Consider the following 21,219-nt stretch of genomic DNA (forward strand, 5'->3'; position numbering starts at 1 on the left):
CAATCAGTGACCTTCTACTGGTTTGTGGGTGGGGCCTGTAGCGCTACAGTCCACCCCTCCACAGAACCAAACCCCTCCCACTTGTTCATCTGCTGTAGTTGTTCATACCATTTGTCATGAGGACACAAGTTATACTAGGGATAGAGGGAGGGGGGAGAGGTTTGGATTGGGATGGGAGCGGGGTAGGGTGGGGTGGGGTTGGGGGAGGTGGTATTTCATGACATGCGTGTGGCCCTGTGTTGCTTAGTTGGTAGAACATGGTGCTTCCACCGCCAGGGTTGAGGGTTTGATTCCCGGGACCACCCATACGTAAAATGTATGCACGCATGACTAAGTCGTAACAGAAATCAAAGATGTATCCTGTTGGTAAGACAAGCAGTTCTAGTCCTCCTGTTCAATGACCAAGCAATTACAAATACAACCACCATAAACCAAAATACACTGTCCAATTACCAAAGCTGCTACGCTTTAACAGTGATGCATGTCCATCAATGAAACAACTGCTCAATTCTGAATTAAGAATGATGATTGCAACATTTAAAACATGATAAAATGTTGCATGTACCCCTCTGACATAATATAACATGCTAATTATTGTTTTATTCATCAATAGTCAAGAGAACAGCAATCTGGAAATGTAATAGTGAAAGGTTTTAATGTCATTAAACATTGATAGCCTAAACCTAATGGTACAATATTGATGCCCTGAATATTTTGGTGATGTAGAGACGTTAGTAATTATAAAGCTTTGATGAGCTAATTAGGCACAACTACCCTCTAGGTGTGTATGTATGTGTGTGTTTATGCTAGGGTGTTTGTCAGTGTTGATTATAGTTATTAGTATTCAGAGGGAGTGTGTGGTTACTCAGAATCCATTTGGCCACACAGGCCCTAAACATAAATATGAACAAACAAATGTATTAAAATATTTACCCAAGACTTCCGACGACACTACAGTACACCCCCGCATCTTAAAGAAATGAAGTTATTACTTCTCTTTCTCCCCCTGAGCTGTAGTTCACAGCCCCCTTCTCTCTCCAAATTACTCTCATTTCCCCTCTTTTTATCTACCTCTCTGCGTCACTATTTCTCTCTTTCTTACCCTCCCCTTTTCATCCTTTTCCTACCTGATCCTCCTTTTTTCCCACCTCCTCCTCCTTCCCCCTCCGGTCTACCTTCTTTCCTGCCTTCCCTCTCTGGATCCAGTGTGAAATATTGATGCAGGGTAAATTACTTGAGTATTCCATCCCAGAGAAATGATCCTGGCCTTTCAGAGCTCAGTGTTTTCTCATTCTTTCTCTCTTTCCTCTTAACGAGAGTAGACCAGACAACACGTCACTGAGCGGTTTCATGCCTTATTAATGGACGTTGTGTTTGTCCAGATTTATTCTCCGCCTTTAGAATCACACTGGGAATGGCATTGTCAGCGAGTGTGTGTATGTTTGTTATATTCTGGGCTGGCCCTGAATTGAAGCTTGTTGAGTAGTTTGATGTGTGGATTGCAGTGGACCAACACTGGGGTCAAGACACTAAGAGAAGGAGCAGAAGACTTCGATTAGATTAAGAGAGACACACACAGATGCAGAAATATAAATCAATAGATAGATCAAGATGAAGGAAGAGAGATGTCACCTGTTAAATCCACTTCAATCAGTGTAGATGAAGTGGAGGAGACAATTGAGATTTTTAAGTCTTGAGACAATTGAGACATAGATTGTGTATGTGTGAAGTCAAAAGATTTAAGTGCCTTTGAACGGGATATGGTAGTCGGTGCCAGAGGCACCGGTTTGAATGTGTCAAGAACTGCAACGCTGCTGGGTTATTCACGTTCAACAGTTTCCTGTGTGTATCAAGAATGGTCTACCACCCAAAGGACATCCAGTGAACTTGACACAATTGTGGGAAGCATTGGAGTCCACATGGACCAGCAACATGGGCCAGCATCCCCTGCTCTGTCTCTCTCCCAAAAACACTCACTTCCACCACATGCAGGTGGTAGCTGTTCTATATCAAACAACTACATCTCTGTATTATACTGATTCTTCTACACACACACACACACACACACACACACACACACACACACACACACACACACACACACACACACACACCTCTTTCATCTGTGCAGTGTCCTGATTTTGGAGAGGTGTACAGGTTTGACAGTAGCACTTTTATTTGAATGTACCATATGTATCTACTTAGAAAGTAATGGTAGTAACCAATGTGTTCAATTCTGCTAAATGTGTACCAGAAAAGTACTCATTGACCTCATGGGAGTAAGTAGCAGGTAAAAACTGGTGGAAACAGGACTGTAAAATGCAGTGCTAGCAGACTGTCAGTCCATGTTGGTGTCAGTGGTGATGGTGTTGTCAACTCCAGACACATCTGGCTTCTGGTTCTGGTTCTATAATTCTACAGTAGGGAGGTCACCTTGACCAGCCGGGCCCCACAGCAACTGTTGCCAGGGTTACAGGTAGGTCAGCCACTGCAGACGGGTGGATAAATGAGCTCAGGGCTCCCATCACCCCCTAGGGCCTGAGGCTGGGAGAGGGATCAGGTGTGGAGGTAGACGGAGAGAAATTAATAAACACACACACACACACACACACTTTTACACTAAAGTCACACATAAGCCCTACTCTCACGGGACTAGTATTACTATAGAACAGGGGTGTCAAACTCATTCCACGGAGGGCGGAGTGTCTGTTTTTTCCTTTCGTTTAAATCATCAATCGAGTACAAGGGTGAGGCAAAAACTCACAAACACCCCCCCCCCTATAGCACATCGGTTATGTAATTACTACCCCCATGTGGAATGAGTTTGTAATAATTTTCTTCCTCATTCAAAATTGACCGTTTTGCGGAAGTTTGGAGGCTCTTTTAGGCACATCGGTTATGTAATTACTACCCCAGCATGTCCATTTTTCCACTAGAAATTTGAAGATGGGATAGGTATGGTAATAATTTTCTTCCTCATTCAAAATTGACCGTTTTGACGGAAGTTTGGAGGCTCTTTTAGGCGTGAAAATACTTCCAATGTCCAGGGATAGCCTAATATTGGCCTGATGCCTTCAGTTATGATGTCCAGGGATAGCCTAATATTGGCCTGATGCCTTCAGTTATGATGTCCAGGGATAGCCTAATATTGGCCTGGTGGCTTTCAGTTATGATGTCCAGGGATAGCCTCATATTGGCCTGATGGCTTTCAGTTATGATGTCTAGGGATAGCCTAATATTGGCCTGATGGCCTTCAGTTATGATGTCCAGGGATAGCCTAATATTGGCCTGATGGCTTTCAGTTATGATGTCCAGGGATAGCCTAATATTGGCCTGATGGCTTTCAGTTATGATGTCCAGGGATAGCCTAATATTGGCCTGATGGCTTTCAGTTATGATGTCCAGGGATAGCCTAATATTGGCCTGATGGCCTTCAGTTATGATGTCCAGGGATAGCCTAATATTGGCCTGATGGCTTTCAGTTATGATGTCCAGGGATAGCCTAATATTGGCCTGATGGCCTTCAGTTATGATGTCCAGGGATAGCCTAATATTGGCCTGATGGCCTTCAGTTATGATGTCCAGGGATAGCCTAATATTGGCCTGATGGCTTTCAGTTATGATGTCCAGGGATAGCCTAATATTGGCCTGATGGCCTTCAGTTATGATGTCCAGGGATAGCCTAATATTGGCCTGATGGCTTTCAGTTATGATGTCCAGGGATAGCCTAATATTAGCCTAATATTGTCCTTCAGTTCGGAGAAAGTCAAACTAATAATGCATATCAATAAGAACCATGAACTGTAACCTATGCAGACATTTAATTAACTGACATATTTGGCAAATCATCGGCACAATATTGTCCACGTCATCTTTTAAAAGAGAAGTATGGCTCTAGGAAAGTTGATATGTGACAAAACGGGTCATTCATCTGTATGCTACTTGCATAGCACTTTTTTTCATGGATCAATTTGTTCCCATGTTCTAACCCAAACTGGGTGCAGCACCTGTTAAACTCTGTAATATCCCTCAAAACAAAGGGATGACGAATCGCACGGGACTGGACCTGGGAGTTTCCCGGAAAACAGTAGGTTTTTGGGATAATATTTGTATTTATTTAACTAGGCAAGTCAGTTAAGAACAAATTCTTATTTACCATGACAGCCTACCCCAATTGTACATTACCCTATGGTACTCCCAATCACAGCCAGATGGGATGCAGCCTGGATTTGAACCAGGCTGTATGGCGATGCAGTGGCTTAGACCACTGCGCCACCTAGGAGCTTAATAATCTTCCTGCCTAACAAGAATTACTGACGTGGCAGAAAATTACGGACGGGACGAAAATGATGGATGTGGTGATTTTGTTAATTATATAACCTGAGCTCCCCCAGAAAAGTTTCCTGTCCAAATTGGGCTCTACACACACCTTTTGACATTGACCCACACACACACACTAAAGTACCACTCAGCACTGTAGAACTCTCTCAGGTTTTCAGGCCCGCCCGGCACATATCCAAACTGTGGCCATCATCACTCCATGGTCAAATCCTTCAGTGCCAATCATCCGATCTGTACTTCGAGACCTTGTGAAAAGCACTGTTTATGAATGAGACCTTGTGAAAAGCACTGTTTATGAATGAGACCTTGTGAAAAGCACTGTTTATGAATGAGACCTTGTGAAAAGCACTGTTTATGAATGAGACCTTGTGAAAAGCACTGTTTATGAATGCAAACCATTATTATCCTCATCTGTTTCAAGTACATTTTCAACCCCCACCATGGTCATCTGTGTAGTTATTAATTTAGTCTCTCTTGTCACATCTCTCCATCTGCCTTTTCATTTTGTAACTGTGTTCAGTTTGACCGCTATGTGGCCACGACATGGACAAGTGTTTTCTTTGTAGTATGAGTGTACTTTGTGACATTGTGTTTGTATTTTAAGTTATTTACTGTCATTTAGACGTTGTACTTGTCTGTAGCGTTTGTGTGCGGCCGTGCACACAAGTCTTTTTGGTGTGTGTTTGCAGTGTAAGTGTGTTGATCTGTTTCCTGTCCCTCTCCTCTCAGGATGACTTCGATGTGGATGATGACATGACCATCAGAGAGGTGAGACCCTACAACACACTTTCTCTCCCTCTTTCTCCCTTTTCTATGTATGTATCAGTGCTGTCTATGTCTATGCTACGGTGTATTGATTGGTTATCAGGGGAATAATAAGTCACTGTGTATGAAGAGCTTTATCAAAGCTGGAAACTCTATGGGCATCTATTATCTCTGCAACAGAGACCACAGCCAGGCACTGTGTAGCCAAATAAAACAGGCAACAACCTAGCCTTAACCCTCTAAGGTCGATGTCCGCGCCCGTGGACATCTAATTAGCATAATACAAAAATCCCCATAAAAAATTGTCAGTTTAAGCTAGAGAGATCCGTTTTTTTTGCATTGGATGTGTGTCAATTCACTGCATTCGCCTATCTCGCCCTTCCGCATCAGCGGTGAAAGGTGACAGAGCTAGAGCGGTGTTTGTCAGACCATGAGACATCCCGAAAATTGGTCTTCTCACATAATTGTCTGTAGCGTCCGAACGATATGACCCCTCTATGGAAAGAGGAGACTCTTCGACCCCCACAAGCATCTTGGGACTCGTCGGTAGTCGGTACAGCCGATCTGCCAACTTCTGTCTGTAGTGTCCAAACATTTTGGGCTACACACTAAAATCCCTCTGTGGAAAGGTGAGGCTTTCACGAACATGTACATGTTGTTTTGCTCTTGGACGCCCACAGGGCTCACACGACTTGTGTGAAGGTCCCCCATTACCAGTTGAAAAACCTTATGGAAGTATATATGGAGACTCTTTAGTGCCAAAATAAGGGGTTAAATACATATTAATAATAAATTGTTTCATGATCTTTCTTATATCTATATATATAGGACTGACACTGCAGAACAATTTATTGGGGAGGGACTCTGTGTGTGTATACGGCGAATATATATGGTGCCCCGAAGCTCTGTCTAAAACACAAATATGTCTATATATATAAATATACACTGCTCAAAAAAATTAAGGGAACACTTAAACAACACAATGTAACTCCAAGTCAATCACACTTCTGTGAAATCAAACTGTCCACTTAGGAAGCAACACTGATTGACAATCAATTTCACATGCTGTTGTGCAAATGGAATAGACAACAGGTGGAAATTATAGGCAATTAGCAAGACACCCCCAATAAAGGAGTGGTTCTGCAGGTGGTGACCACAGACCACTTCTCAGTTCCTATGCTTCCTGGCTGATGTTTTGGTCACTTTTGAATGCTGGCGGTGCTTTCACTCTAGTGGTAGCATGATTCGGAATCTACAACCCACACAAGTGGCTCGGGTAGTGCAGCTCATCCAGGATGGCACATCAATGCGAGCTGTGGCAAGAAGGTTTTCTGTGTCTGTCAGCGTAGTGTCCAGAGCATGGAGGCGCTACCAGGAGACAGGCCAGTACATCAGGAGATGTGGAGGCCGTAGGAGGGCAACAACCCAGCAGCAGGACCGCTACCTCCGCCTTTGTGCAAGGAGGAGCAGGAGGAGCACTACCAGAGCCCTGCAAAATGACCTCCAGCAGGCCACAAATGTGCATGTGTCTCCTCAAATGGTCAGAAACAGACTCCATGAGGGTGGTATGAGGGCCTTACAGCCCAACACCGTGCAGGACATTGGGCATTTGCCAGAGAACACCAAGATTGGCAAATTCGCCACTGGCGCCCTGTGCTCTTCACAGATGAAAGCAGGTTCACACTGAGCACATGTGACAGACGTGACAGAGTCTGGAGACGCCGTGGAGAACGTTCTGCTGCCTGCAAAATGATCCTCCAGCATGACCGGTTTGGCGGTGGGTCAGTCATGGTGTGGGGTGGCATTTCTTTGGGGGACCGCACAGCCCTCCATGTGCTCGCCAGAGGTAGCCTGACTGCCATTAGGTACCGAGATGAGATCCTCAGACCCCTTGTGAGACCATATGCTGGTGTGGTTGGCCCTGGCTTCCTCCTAATGCAAGACAATGCTAGACCTCATGTGGCTGGAGTGTGTCAGCAGTTCCTGCAAGAGGAAGGCATTGATGCTATGGACTGGCCCGCCCGTTCCCCAGACCTGAATCCAATTGAGCACATCTGGGACATCATGTCTCGCTCCATCCACCAACGCCACGTTGCACCACAGACTGTCCAGGAGTTAGTCCAGGTCTGGGAGGAGATCCCTCAGGAGACCATCCGCCACCTCATCAGCAGCATGCCCAGGCGTTGTAGGGAAGTCATACAGGCACGTGGAGGCCACACACACTACTGAGCCTCATTTTGACTTGTTTTAAGGACATTACATCAAAGTTGGATCAGCCTGTAGTGTGGTTTTCCACTTTAATTTTGAGTGTGACTCCAAATCCAGACCTCCATGGGTTGATAAATTTGATTTCCATTGATAATTTTTGTGTGATTTTGTTGTCAGCACATTCCACTATGTAAAGAAAAAAGTATTTAATAAGAATATTTCGTTCATTCAGATTTTTAGTGTTCCCTTTATTTTTTTGAGCAGTGTATATACCAAAAAAGTGTTAAACAAATCAAAATAGATTTGAGATTTGAGATTCTTCAAAGTAGCCACCCTTTGCATTGATGACAGCTTTGCACATTCTTGGCATTCTCTCAACCAGCTTCATGAGGTAGTCACTTGGAATGCATTTCAATTAACAGGTGTGCCTTCTTAAAAGTTCATTTGTGGAATTTCTTTCCTTCTTAATGCATTTCAGCCAATCAATTGTGTTGTGACAAGGTAAAAGGGTATACAGAAGATAGCCCTATTTGGTAAAGACCAAGTCCATATTATGGCAAGAACAGCTCAAATAAGCAAAGAGAAACGACAGTCCATCATTAATTTAAGACATGAAGGTCAGTTAATATGGAACATTACAAGAACTTTGAAAGTTTCTTCAAGTGCAGTCGCAAAAACCATCAAGCGCTATGATGAAACTGGCTCTCATGAGGACGGCCACAGGAATGGAAGACCCAGAGTTACCTCTGCTGCAGAGGATACGTTCATTAAAGTTACCAGACTCAACATCAACTATTCACAGGAGACTGTGTTTATCAGGCCTTCATGGTCGAATATCTGCAAAGAAACCACTACTAAAGGACACCAATTAGAAGAAGAGACTTGCTTGGGTCAAGAAATACAAGCAATGGACATTAGACCGGTGGAAATTTGTCCTTTGGTCTAGAGTCCAAATTGGAGATTTTTGGTTCCAATCGCTGTGACTTTGTGAGACGTGGTGTGGGTGAACGGATGATCTCCAAATGTGTATTTCCCACCGTAAACCATGGAGGAGGAGATGTTATGGTGTTGGGGTTCTTTGCTGGTGACACTGTCTGTGATTTGTTTAGAATTCAAAGAACAATTAACCAGAAAGGCTACCACAGCATTCTGCAGCGATACACCATCCCATCTGGTTTGGGCTTAGTGGGACTATCATTTATTTTTTAGCAGGACAGTGACCCAACACACCTCCAGCCTGTGTAAGGGCTATTTTACCAAGAAGAAGAGTGATGGAGTGCTGCATCAGATGACCTGGCCTCCACAATTCCCCGACCTCAACCAAATTGAGATGGTTTGGGATGAGTCAGACCACAGAGTGAAGGAAAAGCAGCCAACAAGTGCTCAGCATATGTGGGAACTCCTTCAAGACTGTTGGAAAAGCATTCCGCATGAAGCTGGTTGAGAGAATGCCAAGAGTGTCATCAAGGAAAAGGGTGGCTATTAGAAGATATTCCATTTAAAAAATTGGCCGTTTCCAGCTACAATAGTCATTTACAACACTAACAATGTCTACACTGTATTTCTGATCAATTTGATGTTATTTTAATGGACAAAAATGTGCTTTTCTTTAAAAAACAAGAACATTTCTAAGTGACCCCAAACTTTTGAACAGTAGTGTATTTTGATTTGTTTAACACTTTTTTGCTTACTACAAAGTTCCGTATGTGTTATTTCATTGTTTTGATGCCTTCACTATTATTCTACAATGTAGAAAATAGTACAAATAAAGAAAAAAACTTTTGACCGGTAGTGTGTGTACATATATATATATACATATTGTCTAATGAATGGGGTAGGATAGGGATTGAGATTAGTGTTGGGGTTTGCAAAGTGATTTTGTTGCTATTAGGATCTATTGGATTTTAGATTAAAGCTAAAATGCTTGGTGGTACGTCAATTTAAATAGTCTGAAATGTTTCCACTGATAAGGGCTTTAACTGTTTTATTCTCACCTTTGTTCTGAACATTATTCCATAATCTATAATCATATTAATCTCACGTGCTACCCTTTCAACTAATACCATGCTTATGTTGCATATCACTCATATTTGCTAAGCTATTAGCATTTACATTTGATGAAGCCCATATTGTTAACAATCACTGGAGTTTAAGGCATTAAAAAGAATGTTTTTATCTTTTGAAATATGAATGAATGCCTTACTGAATTAAAGATAAAAGACATATCTGCTATTTCATCACCATGGATGTAAAGACCATTTAAGTATTCTATGTGTCTAATAGGGTTTGAGTACTTCCATAATGTTTCTCTCCACTCTCTTCTTCATTGGGTCTGCAGATTGCAGAGTGGGAGGAGAACCAGCTTGACGAGCAGGTGAACTTTGACAACTGCAAGATCGACCCTGCCCCCTTCCAACTGGTGGAGCGCACCTCACTACATAAGGTCTGTCTGTCTGTCTGTTAATTATGCTGCTCAGTACAACCCCCTTTTGACTGTGTCCTCCATAATGTCCTCCATTCATAATGGTTTATTATGGTTTATTTGGTTTCATGCATGTTAACATTAGAAGCCTTCTCCCTAAGTTTGTTTTACTCACTGCTTTAGCACACTCTGCCAACCCGGATGTCTTAGTCGTGTCTGAATACTGGCTTAGGAAAACCACCAAAAACCTTGAAATCTCCATCGCTAACTATAGCATTTTCCGTCAAGATAGAACTGCCATAGGGGGCGGTGTTGCAATCTACTGCAAATATAGCCTGCAGAGTTCTGTATTACTATCCAAGTCTGTACCCAAAAATTCAAGCTTCTACTTCTAAAAATTCACCTTTCCAGAAACAAGTCTCTCACTGTTGCCGCTTGCTATAGACCTCCCTCTGCCCCCAGCTGTGCCCTCGACACCATATGTGAATTGATTGCCCCTGTCGTGATGTTGTATTAGTTAATGTGAGGACTGTAGTTCATCGAATGATTAAAAGTTCATCGAATGATTTGTTGCACCATGGGAAAACTAGTTTTTATTGAGTTTCTATTTCCCAAATTAACTCAAAGAATATCAGAATATCGATTTTACAACAGCCGCTAATTAACCAGTTACCTCTACAATTTCGTTCTGAACGTCGTATAGTCCGTGAATCTGCATGGACCCGGGTCTCACCAATGAGTTCGTACCACACCAATCTTAGTTGAATATTTATTTACTAGAAAGCTAAAATTATGATAAAAGATACACATAGACAAAACACATTATAGGCTATTGATTAGAACTTAGTATAACGGCCAACACACTATGGTGTGTGTTACCCAAAATGGGGATTTCAAAGAGAGAGAGGAAAAATAAAGTACACGAGAGAAATATACATTTGGGTGAATTTGTCAGCTATGCTATTCTAACCCTAGCCTTGCCCCAAACTGCCGCTCTTATGGGTCAGTATATAATGATGTAATTACATGGGGAAGATCTCAGAGGATCTCTTTGTGGACTGTTCAGGGGACCGTTCAGGCTGCTCGATGACACACTTCTCCGGCGCACCTTTCTGGTCGTCCTCACGATGTCAGTGTCCTTTTGGCTTAGGAGTCTGTTCCCTCACCCTTGCTCTGGAAGGGGTCTTCTGAGGACAGACAGCTCTGTAGCTCAGAGCTCACAGCATAGGAATGAAACCATTTAGATACCACGATTCACTGGGATTGGATGCTAGGGGGTCCGGCTTGAATTCATCCGCTTAGACACAGCTACTCATCCGTAGCTTGGGTAGAAAAATATTTATTTCTCTTCAAACTTGTGTTGCGTTCTGGGTTCGTTGACCTTGGCTGTAGCTTGGGTCACGTAGTCTCCTCTGTAAATTCTTTACTCACAGGTTTTATACCCTCGTGTCAGAAGTGGGCGTAACCGCCTTTAGGGCAATTCTCTGGGCGTACCTAGTTAAGAGGCATGGTCTAGATTTTACTCAAATCCAATTTTAGACAACTAACTTCACATTTCATCTTTACCAAAACATTCTCTTTGATTTGGACATTTTCCATACAACATACAATGTATAAACATCAAACAAACACTAGGTAAAATGTTGACGTTACAATGTTTTCGTAATAACGTCATGTATTAACCTTTAATAACAAAACAAAAATGACATACATTTTCATGTTCCATATATCGTCATGACCACCATTGTGGCTGACAGAAACCATTGTTCCAGATTCCCTTTATTTCATGTTTAATGTTCTGAGGCTTGTTCTCCATAGTAACAGGACAAAGGAATTTGTCTGTGGCTTAAGATTTACCAGGGGCGTGAGGGTTCATAAAAACCCCACATCTTCACATCCCTAGATTTCTTCTGCGAGCAGGCTTTTCTAATTGACCTGGCTGGGGTATCCTGGAATAACATTGACCTCATCCCGTCAGTAGATGATGCCTGGCTATACATTAAAAGTGCCTTCCTCACCATCTTAAATAAGCATGCCCCATTCAAAAAATGTAGAACTAGGAATAGATATAGTCCTTGGTTCACTCCAGACCTGTCTGCCCTTGACCAGCACAAAAACATCCTGTGGCGTTCTGCATTAGCATCGAATAGCCCTCGTGATATGCAACTTTTCAGGGAAGTTAGGAACAAATATACACAGGCAGTTAGGAAAGCTAAGGCTAGCTTTTTCAAACAGAAATTTGCATCCTGTACCGCTAACTCAAAAAAGTTCTGGGACACTGTAAAGTCCATGGAGAATTAAGAGCACCTCCTCCCAGCTGCCCACTGCTCTGAGGCTAGGAAACACTGTCACCACCTATAAATCCACTATAATTGAGAACTTCAATAAGCATTTCTCTACGGCTGGCCATGCTTTCCACCTGGCTACCCCTACCCCGGTCAACTGCCTGGCACCCTCCACAGCAACCCGCCAAAGCCCCCAACATTTCTCATTTACCCAAATCAAGATAGCTGATGTTCTGAAAGAGCTGCAAAATCTGGACCCCAACAAGTCAGCCGGGCTAGACAATCTGGACCCTCTCTTTCTAAAAATGATCTGCTGAAATTGTTGCAACTCCTATTACTAGCCTGTTCAACCTCTCAACCTCTCTGAGATTCCCAAAGATTGGAAAGCTGCCGCGGTCATCCCCCTCTTCAAAGGGGGTGACACTCTAGACCCAAACTGCTACAGACCTATATCTATCCTACCCTGTCTTTCTAAGGTCTTCGAAAGCCAAGTTAACAAACAGATTACCGACCATTTCGAATCCCACCGTACCTTCTCCGCTTTGCATTCTGGTTTCAGAGCTGGTCATGGGTGCACCTCAACCACGCTCAAGGTCCTAAACGACATCATGACCGCCAGCGATAAGGGACATTTCTGTGCAGCCGTATTCATCGACCTGGCCAAGGCTTTCGACTCTGTCAATCACCACATTCTTATTGGCAGACCCGACAGCCTTGGTTTCTCAAATGATTGCCTCGCCTGGTTTACCAACTACTTCTCTGATAGAGTTCAGTGTGTCAAATCAGAGGGCCTGTTGTCCGGACCTCTGGCTATCTCTATGGGGGTGCCACAGGGTTCAATCCTCGGGCCGACTCTCTTCTCTGTATACATCAATGATGTTGCTCTTCCTGCTGGTGATTCTCTGGTACACCTCTACGGAGACGACACCATTCTGTATACTTCTGGCCCCTGTTTGGAGACTGTGTTAACTAACCTCCAGACGAGCTTCAATGCCATACAACTCTCCTTCCGTGGTCTCCAACTGCTCTTAAAAGCAGGGAAAACTAAATGCATGCTATTCAACCGATCCCTGCCCGCACCTGCTCGCCTGTCCAGCATCACTACTCTGGACGGCTCTGACGTAGAATACGTGGGCAACTACAAATACCTAGGTGTCTGATTAGACTGTAAACTCTCCTTCAAGACTCACATTAAGCATCTCCAATCCAAAATTAAATCTAGAATTGGCTTCCTATATCATAACAAAGCATCCTTCACTCATGCTGCCAAACATACCCTCGTAAAACTAACCATCCTACCGATCCTCGACTTCGGTGATGTCATCTATAAAATAGCCTCCAACACTCTACTCAACAAACTGGATGCAGTCTATCACAGTGCCAACCGTTTTGTCACCAAAGCCCCATACACTACCCACCATTGCGACCTGTACACTCTCGTTGGTTGGCCCTTGCTTCATACGCATCGACAAACCCACTGGCTACAGGTTATCTACAAGTCTTTGCTATGTAAAGCCCCGCCTTATCTCAGCTCATTGGTCACCATAGCAGCACCTACTCATAGCACGCGCTCCAGCAGGTATATCTCACTGGTCACCCCCAAAGCCAACTCCTCCTTTGGTCGTCTTTCCTTCCAGTTCTCTGCTGGAACAAACTGCAAAAATCTCTGGAGCTGGAGACTCATATCTCCCTCACCAACTGTCAGAGCAGCTCACAGATCACTGCACCTGTACATAGCCCATCTATCTACTTACCTCATCCCCATACAGTATTTATTTATTTATCTTTCTCCTTTGCACCCCAGTATCTCTACTTGCACATTCATCTTCTGCACATCTACCATCCCAGTGTTTAATTGCAATATTGTAATTACTTTGCCACCATGGCCTATTTATTGCCTTAACTCCCTTATCTTACCTCATTTGCACTCACTGTATATAGACTTTTTGGTTTATTTTGTTCTACTGTATTATTGACTATGTTTTGTTTATTCCATGTGTAACTCTGTGTTGTTGTATGTGTCGAATTGCTATGCTTTATCTTGGCCAGGTCGCAGTTGCAAATGAGAACTTGTTCTCAACTAGCCTACCTGGTTAAATAAAGGTGAAATAAATCAAATTAAAATTTAAAAAATGCCCCACCCCCTCTTTTCCTCTCTTCTCCCATCCTCACTTCCCTGCTCTGTGTGCCTGCTGTTAAAACATTTAAGAGTGTGATTCTGTACCAATCCATCAAGCTCTCCTCTCTCTCAACCTTCCTCACCGCACACTGCCAACACCCAATACCACATACAGTCTCCCTCCACATATTAGTGTGTGCATGTTAGCATGCTCTAGAGCTGGGACGATAAACCAAAACCGACCATCTCGATCACTTATCGCAGGCATTTTGCTGATGTCGTTCATTACGATAAGTAGCCTATACTAGACAAATGTGAAGTTTGAAATGAAACAAGTTTGCTAATATGGGTGATTGTCAATGGGATAATTAATGGTAGTACAACCATCAAACTAGTCATTGGTATAAAGTACTTAAGTTGTTTTTTTGATGTATCTGTACTTTACTTTACTAATTTATATTTTTGACAACTTTTACTTTTACTCCACTACATTCAACTGTGGTGCACGTTCTTATAAACTCTTCTTTCTATTTAGTATTTTTGCATCAATTCAGATTTTGTCGTGTGTGTGTGTGTGTGTGTGTGTGTGTGTGTGTGTGTGTGTGTGTGTGTGTGTGTGTGTGTGTGTGTGTGTGTGTGTGTGTGTGTGTGTGTGTGTGTGTGTGTGTGTGTGTGTCAGTCTGGGGGATGTGTATTCCATGCTACTGTATGTTTGTGTTGTTTGTTTCCTGGTACATTGTAATGGAAAACTCCCATTGCATTACATATTTAAATGACAATAAGGTAGTTCTATTCCCTGTGATTTGGGTTTAGGCTCAAGTTGCTGTATGTGTGGTTCACTTGACGTTCTAGCAGTTTATAATATCAGTAGGGATGTTGTACCTTTCACAACAATCTAGCTCAGTGGTGCTCAAACACCTGATTACACTAATCAACGTGATTCCTTTTGATTACTTGCTGATTACTTCATTAGTTGAATGAGGAAGGAGCCTGCACACCATGCAGCTCTCCAATGACCACTAAGGTGACTGTTCTAATGCACTAACTGCGTTAGTTTAGTAGCTGCTCAAAGATTTTCACAGGAGGCTATGTCTCTAAAGGAATGTCAAAAGGGAATCTATGGTTGGTTGTGTTCTAGCAGTTTAAGGTGTTTGTTCCAAGTGTTCTAGATGTTGGTTCTAAATTTTGATTCTAATAGTTTTAGCTGTTGGTTCTGAGTATTCTAAATATTGGTTCTAAGTGTGTTGTTCTTTTGTCCCCAGACCCACACCATCTTCTCTCTGCTTGGGTTGGATCATGCCTATGTCACCAGCATCGGACGACTCATTGGAGTGGTGTCCCTCAAAGAGGTGAGTGACACGGATCACCTGGAGTTGACCACATCAACATGACACTGTCCCATCATTATCATCACTTACAGCATCATGACAGCCACCATCATCATAACAATGCCCATCATCATCATCATCATCTTCCTCACTGTCACAATCATCTGCATAACGTAACATTATGACTATAACTGCTGTTCCCTGAAGGAGGGGGGGGTGTCGCACTCTTGAGACTTCGGTTGAAGGAACTAAAATCAGGCCTGGCAAGGACAATGAAATCTGCACCTCGCTGGTGATAAGTGTGAGGCTCGGATTCATTCCTTCAATTTAATACGGCTCTTCACCGAGCCCAGGAACACGTGGTGTGGGGCCAAATAGGTGTTGTACCTTGTTTCCCTCCTTCAGGGAACAGTAGTTATGGTGATAACCAATGTTCCTTCAAATTTTTGGGGTCACTGAGCAAATTTTAGATCTTGTGAACGGAAACTTGAACAGTGTGAGAATTTTGTGCATCTTCCGGCACACATTTACAGTAAACACTGAGGCTGTACCCTTACAGTTTTAGACAGTAGCCAATAAGATACTGTGGCTATTTGAGCATAGTGTAGGCCTACCAACAAAACCAATGGAGCAAATCATATAGCATTATCATATGGAAATAGCTTTTGATTTCTATGATATAGCCTACAGTAGCCTATATGTCAATGCAGAACTACATTGCATGAGACTTCTAAAAACGTTTTTACATTATGAAGGGCTTGACATTAATTCATTATTTTTTAGTTGGCCTGTAACACAATGGGCCAAATAGGTGACTGTACATTTCATTGTATTGTGTTGTATGATGCAAAAAAAACACTTTACAAAAAACAATGAATTATTATTACCATACAGATAATTATTATTACCTTACTTTAACCCCTCTGCCTATTGGCTTATTTGCATATTCAAGCCTGACTCTAAATATAACACTGCCCCTTTAATTAAGACGTAAGCTTTTTAACTGACTGTTTATTTAAAGACCACTTTAAATGTGCTCTTCTGGGAAGCAGTAATTCCCCATTGCTGACCTATAAAACTCGTCTAATAACTCGCTAACTAGCAAAGAATGTCAACAAATGCGCACACGCGCGGCTCTGATATGAACAAAAACGCGCATTCACTAGCGGGGGATGGAAAATCTGCTAGTGGGCTACCGCTGCCAAAATAATTCTACTCCGCTGCGTTCGGTCTCTGCCCACAACAAAATCACAGACTCAATCTTGCAGAGTTAGATTTGTTTAGTTTGTTGCTGAAAAGGGGCTGATATAATGTTGATTTGTTCACAGAAAAAAAATATCCATATAGTGCAAACTCAGGGAAATTCAATCTCTTGAGTCTCTGCGCGACATGGCATTTATGCTACGCAGCAGTCCTTGGAGGAAGTGCGCAGCCGCTCACACCCGCAGTTTTGAGGGTACCTTGGTCATAACGTTTCATATTTCAGTCAGTTAATTTCGGAACAACATACTGTGGAGAAATGGAATCCAGCCCCATCCGACCCCAACGGATTTCATTGGCCTTGTTAGCCGTGATTTTAGTTACTTCAACGGAGGTCATGAGAGTGCAACTCCCCTCATGGTACACTACAAAATTATGTGGACACCGGCTCCTCAAAATCTCATTCCAAAATCACGGGCATTAATATGGAGTTGGTCCCCCCAATCCAGCCTCCTCTCAATTATGTAATTGTTTTAAATGTAACCTTTATTTAACTAGGCAATGACAGCTTACTGGGGAACAGTGGGTTAACTATCTTGTTCAGGGGCCAAACAACATATTTTTTACCTTGTCAGCTCAGGGATTCAATCCAGCAACCTTTCGCTTACTGGTCCAACGCTCTAAACACTAGGCTACCTGCTGCCCCACTCTTTTGGGAAGGCTTTCCACTAGATGTTGGAACATTGCTGCGTGCACTTTCTTCCATTCAGCTGCGAGCATTAGTGAGGTTGGGCACTGATATTGGGCAATTCTGTATGGATCTCACCTTGTGCACGGGGGCATTGTCATGCTGAAACAGGAAAGGGCCTTCCCCAAACTGTTGCCACAAATTTGGAAGCACAGAATTGTCTTGAATGTCATAATATGCTGTAGCATTAACATTCCCCTTCACTGGATCTAAGGTGGCCTCGCCCAAACCATGAAAAACACCCCCAGACCATTATTCCTCTTCCACCAAACTTTACAGAAAGGCACTATGCATTGGGGCAGGTAGCGTTCTCCTGGCATCTGCCAAATCCAGATTCGTCCGTCAGGACTGCCAAGTGGTGAAGCATGATTCATCACTCCAGAGAATGCGTTTCCACTGCTCCAGAGTCTAATGGCGGCAAGCTCTACACTCACTGACGCTTGGCATTGCGCATGGTGATCTTAGGCTTGTGTGCGGCTGCTCGGCCATGGAAACCCATTTCATGAATCCCCGACCAACAGTTCTTGTGCTGACATTGCTTCCAGGTGAAGTTTGGAACTCAGTAGTGTGTTGCAAGTGAGGACAGACAATTTTTTCGCGCTTCAACGGTCACATTCTGTGAGTTAGTGTGTCCTACCACTTTGCTGCTGAGCCATTGTTGCTCCTAGACGTTTCCACTTCACAATAACAGCACTTACAGTTGACCTGGGCAGCTCTAGCAGGGCAGAAATTTGACGAACTGACTTGTTGGAAAGGTGGCATACTATGACGGTGCCACGTTGAAAGTCAATGGAGATTGCATGGCTGTGTGCTGGGTTTTATACACCTGTCAGCAACAGGTGTGGCTGAAATAGCCGAATCCACTAATTTGAAGGGGTGTCCACATACTTTTGGCCATGTAGTGTATGTTGTACCGAAGTTGACTGACTGAAAGGGAACCACCATCACACACACAGTCCGCATTAATGAGCTCGGCTCTTTCCGGCCCTTCAATTGGTGACAGACAACGAGACAAATGACTGGTTAATGTTCCTTGCAGTCTCTCTCTCTCTCTCTCTCTCTCTCTCGCTCTCTCTCGCTCTCTCCCTCTCGCTCTCTCTCTCTCTCTCTCTCGCTCTCTCTCTCGCTCTCCACAAACAAAACAGAAAGGAGCACTCTGTCTTTGTGAATTGGCTGTAAAACGGGAGATTGGTGCTAAGCACAGTATTGTTCCACTGGCTGACATTTAGGCCTTTTATTTGGTATTAGACAAGCAGACAAAAACAGCAGTAAGATGAGCCTCGCCTCCCCTCGTCTCCTCCTCTCGTCTCAACTCTCCCCGCCTCTTGTCTCTGTCACACAGTACTACTGCATTCGGCTCTCCTTGTGCCTCCTAATAACTGGATACACAGGGAGGGTGTGTGTGCAACCTGTGTCTCTGCTTAGAAACAGCTGTTTCCAAGACATCTGTCATTGTTGGGGAAGGAGAGGGGTGGAGTGTATGACATGATATCTGATCAGGGCTATTGTTTAGTCAAATAAATGTTGAGTTTTATAACCATAAAATGTGTCCGCCTTTACTTTATTATAGGCTTGGGCAGTAACCTGATTGTCATACCGACCTTGTGCCATGCCGGGATATTCGGTAATACCCCACTGAGCCTTTATAATCCGATGGGTTAGCAATGCTAACAAGTACATGTCAAATCCAATAGAGAATGCTAACGAGCGCATTGCGAACATTTTATAGTCCATGAACTAAAGTATTTGCAGGACAGACCACCTAGCTCATTAAGTTATACAAGTAACAAAAAATGCTCTTCACCTTTTGCTGCACGCGCAAAACAAATATTAAACAGCAAGGCTCTTGATCCAGGAGGGGATTCTCTGCTCTTACCAAGAGAAGCTTGATTTTGGAAAAAGCTCACTACGTAGCTAGATAGCTAACTAGCTACTTAGTTTGCAAACCAAATGCACACAAGCAGAGCATTTAACACGTTTTAGACAGTTAACTTAATAGTTCTATGATATCTAGCTGGCAAACATTGTGAATTCCATACAGTACTAAATTGTACAGTACATCTCCTTTGTACAAGACAAAGGAGATGATTGTGGACTACACTTCTCTAACACTGTCGCTGTACAAGGCTGTAGTGGAGCAGGTTGAGAGCTTCAAGTTCCTTGGTTTCCACATTACCAACAAACTAACATGGTTCAAGCATACCAAGACAGTCGTGAAGCGGGCACGACAAAACCTATTCCCCCTCAAATATTTGGCATGGGTCCTCAACCATGATCCTCAACCTGCTCCTACAGCTGCACCATCGAGAGCATCCTGACTGGTTGCATCACTGCCTGGTATGGCAACTGCTCGGCCTCCGACCGCAAGGCACTACAGATGGTAGTGTGTAAGGCCCAATACATCACTGGGGCCAAGCTTCCTTCCACCCAGGACCTCTATACCAACCAGGTGGTGTCAGAGGAAGGCCCAAAAAATGTTCAGACTCCAGCCACCCTAGTCATAGACTGTTCTCTCTGCTACCACACGGCAAGCGGTACCAGAACGTCAAGTCTAGGTCCCAAAGGCTTCTAAACAGCTTCTACCCCGAAGCCATAAGACTCCTGAACATCTAATCAAATGCTACCCAGACTATTTGCATTGACCCCTTTTACGTTGCTACTTTCTGTTATTATCTAAACATAGTCACTTTAACTCTACCTACATGTACATGTTACCCCAGTTACCTCGACTAAATGGTGCTCCCGCACATTGACTCTGTACCAGTACCCCCTGTATATAGCCTCCACATTGACTCTGTACTGGTACCCCCTGTATATAGCCTCCACATTGACTCTGTACCAGTACCCCCTGTATATAGCCTCCACATTGACTCTGTACTGGTACCCCCTGTATATAGCCTCCACATTGACTCTGTACCAGTACCCCCTGTATATAGCCTCCACATTGACTCTGTACCAGTACCCCCTGTATATAGCCTCCACATTGACTCTGTACTGGTACCCCTGTATATAGCCTCCACATTGACTCTGTACTGGTACCCCTGTATATAGCCTCCACATTGACTCTGTACCAGTACCCCCTGTATATAAACTCCACATTGACTCTGTACTGGTACCCCCTGTATATAGCCTCCACATTGACTCTGTACCAGTACCCCCTGTATATAGCCTCCACATTGACTCTGTACCAGTACCCCCTGTATATAGCCTCCACATTGACTCTGTACCAGTACCCCTGTATATAGCCTCCACATTGACTCTGTACCAGTACCCCTGTATATAGCCTCCACATTGACTCTGTACCGGTACCCCTGTATATAGCCTCCACATTGACTCTGTACCAGTACCCCTGTATATAGCCTCCACATTGACTCTGTACCAGTACCCCTGTATATAGCCTCCACATTGACTCTGTACCAGTACCCCCTGTATATAGCCTCCACATTGACTCTGTACCAGTACCCCTGTATATAGCCTCCACATTGACTCTGTACCAGTACCCCTGTATATAGCCTCCACATTGACTCTGTACCAGTACCCCCTGTATATAGCCTCCACATTGACTCTGTACCAGTACCCCCTGTATATAGCCTCACTGTTGTTATTTACTGCTGCTCTTTATTGTTTTAGGTATTTTTCTTGAAACTGCATTGTTGCTTAAGGGTCTGTAAGTAATCATTTCACTGTCAGGTCTACACCTGTTGTATTCAGCGCATGTGACAAATAAAAATGTATTTGATTTGATTACCTGGCACGTGCTGCACAGTGAGTGACTCACAAGGCTCTGGTCTCTTGTCGCTGTG

General features: G+C 43.5%; 1 protein-coding gene across 3 annotated transcripts in view; it reads left to right on the top strand.

Annotated features, from left to right (window-relative positions):
* Nucleotides 1-21,219, top strand: part of LOC112234845 (chloride channel protein 2-like) — a 139,285-nt gene that overhangs the window by 113,262 nt on the left and 4,804 nt on the right. For all 3 annotated transcript variants that reach the window (XM_042296320.1, XM_042296322.1, XM_042296321.1), the window contains 3 exons: nt 5,071-5,109; nt 9,653-9,757; nt 15,403-15,489. In XM_042296320.1, coding sequence (XP_042152254.1) covers nt 5,071-5,109; nt 9,653-9,757; nt 15,403-15,489 — 231 coding nt within the window. The remainder of the gene's footprint in view (nt 1-5,070; nt 5,110-9,652; nt 9,758-15,402; nt 15,490-21,219) is intronic.

The sequence above is a fragment of the Oncorhynchus tshawytscha genome, linkage group LG13 (assembly GCF_018296145.1).
Source record: "Oncorhynchus tshawytscha isolate Ot180627B linkage group LG13, Otsh_v2.0, whole genome shotgun sequence".
NCBI lineage: Eukaryota > Metazoa > Chordata > Actinopteri > Salmoniformes > Salmonidae > Oncorhynchus > Oncorhynchus tshawytscha.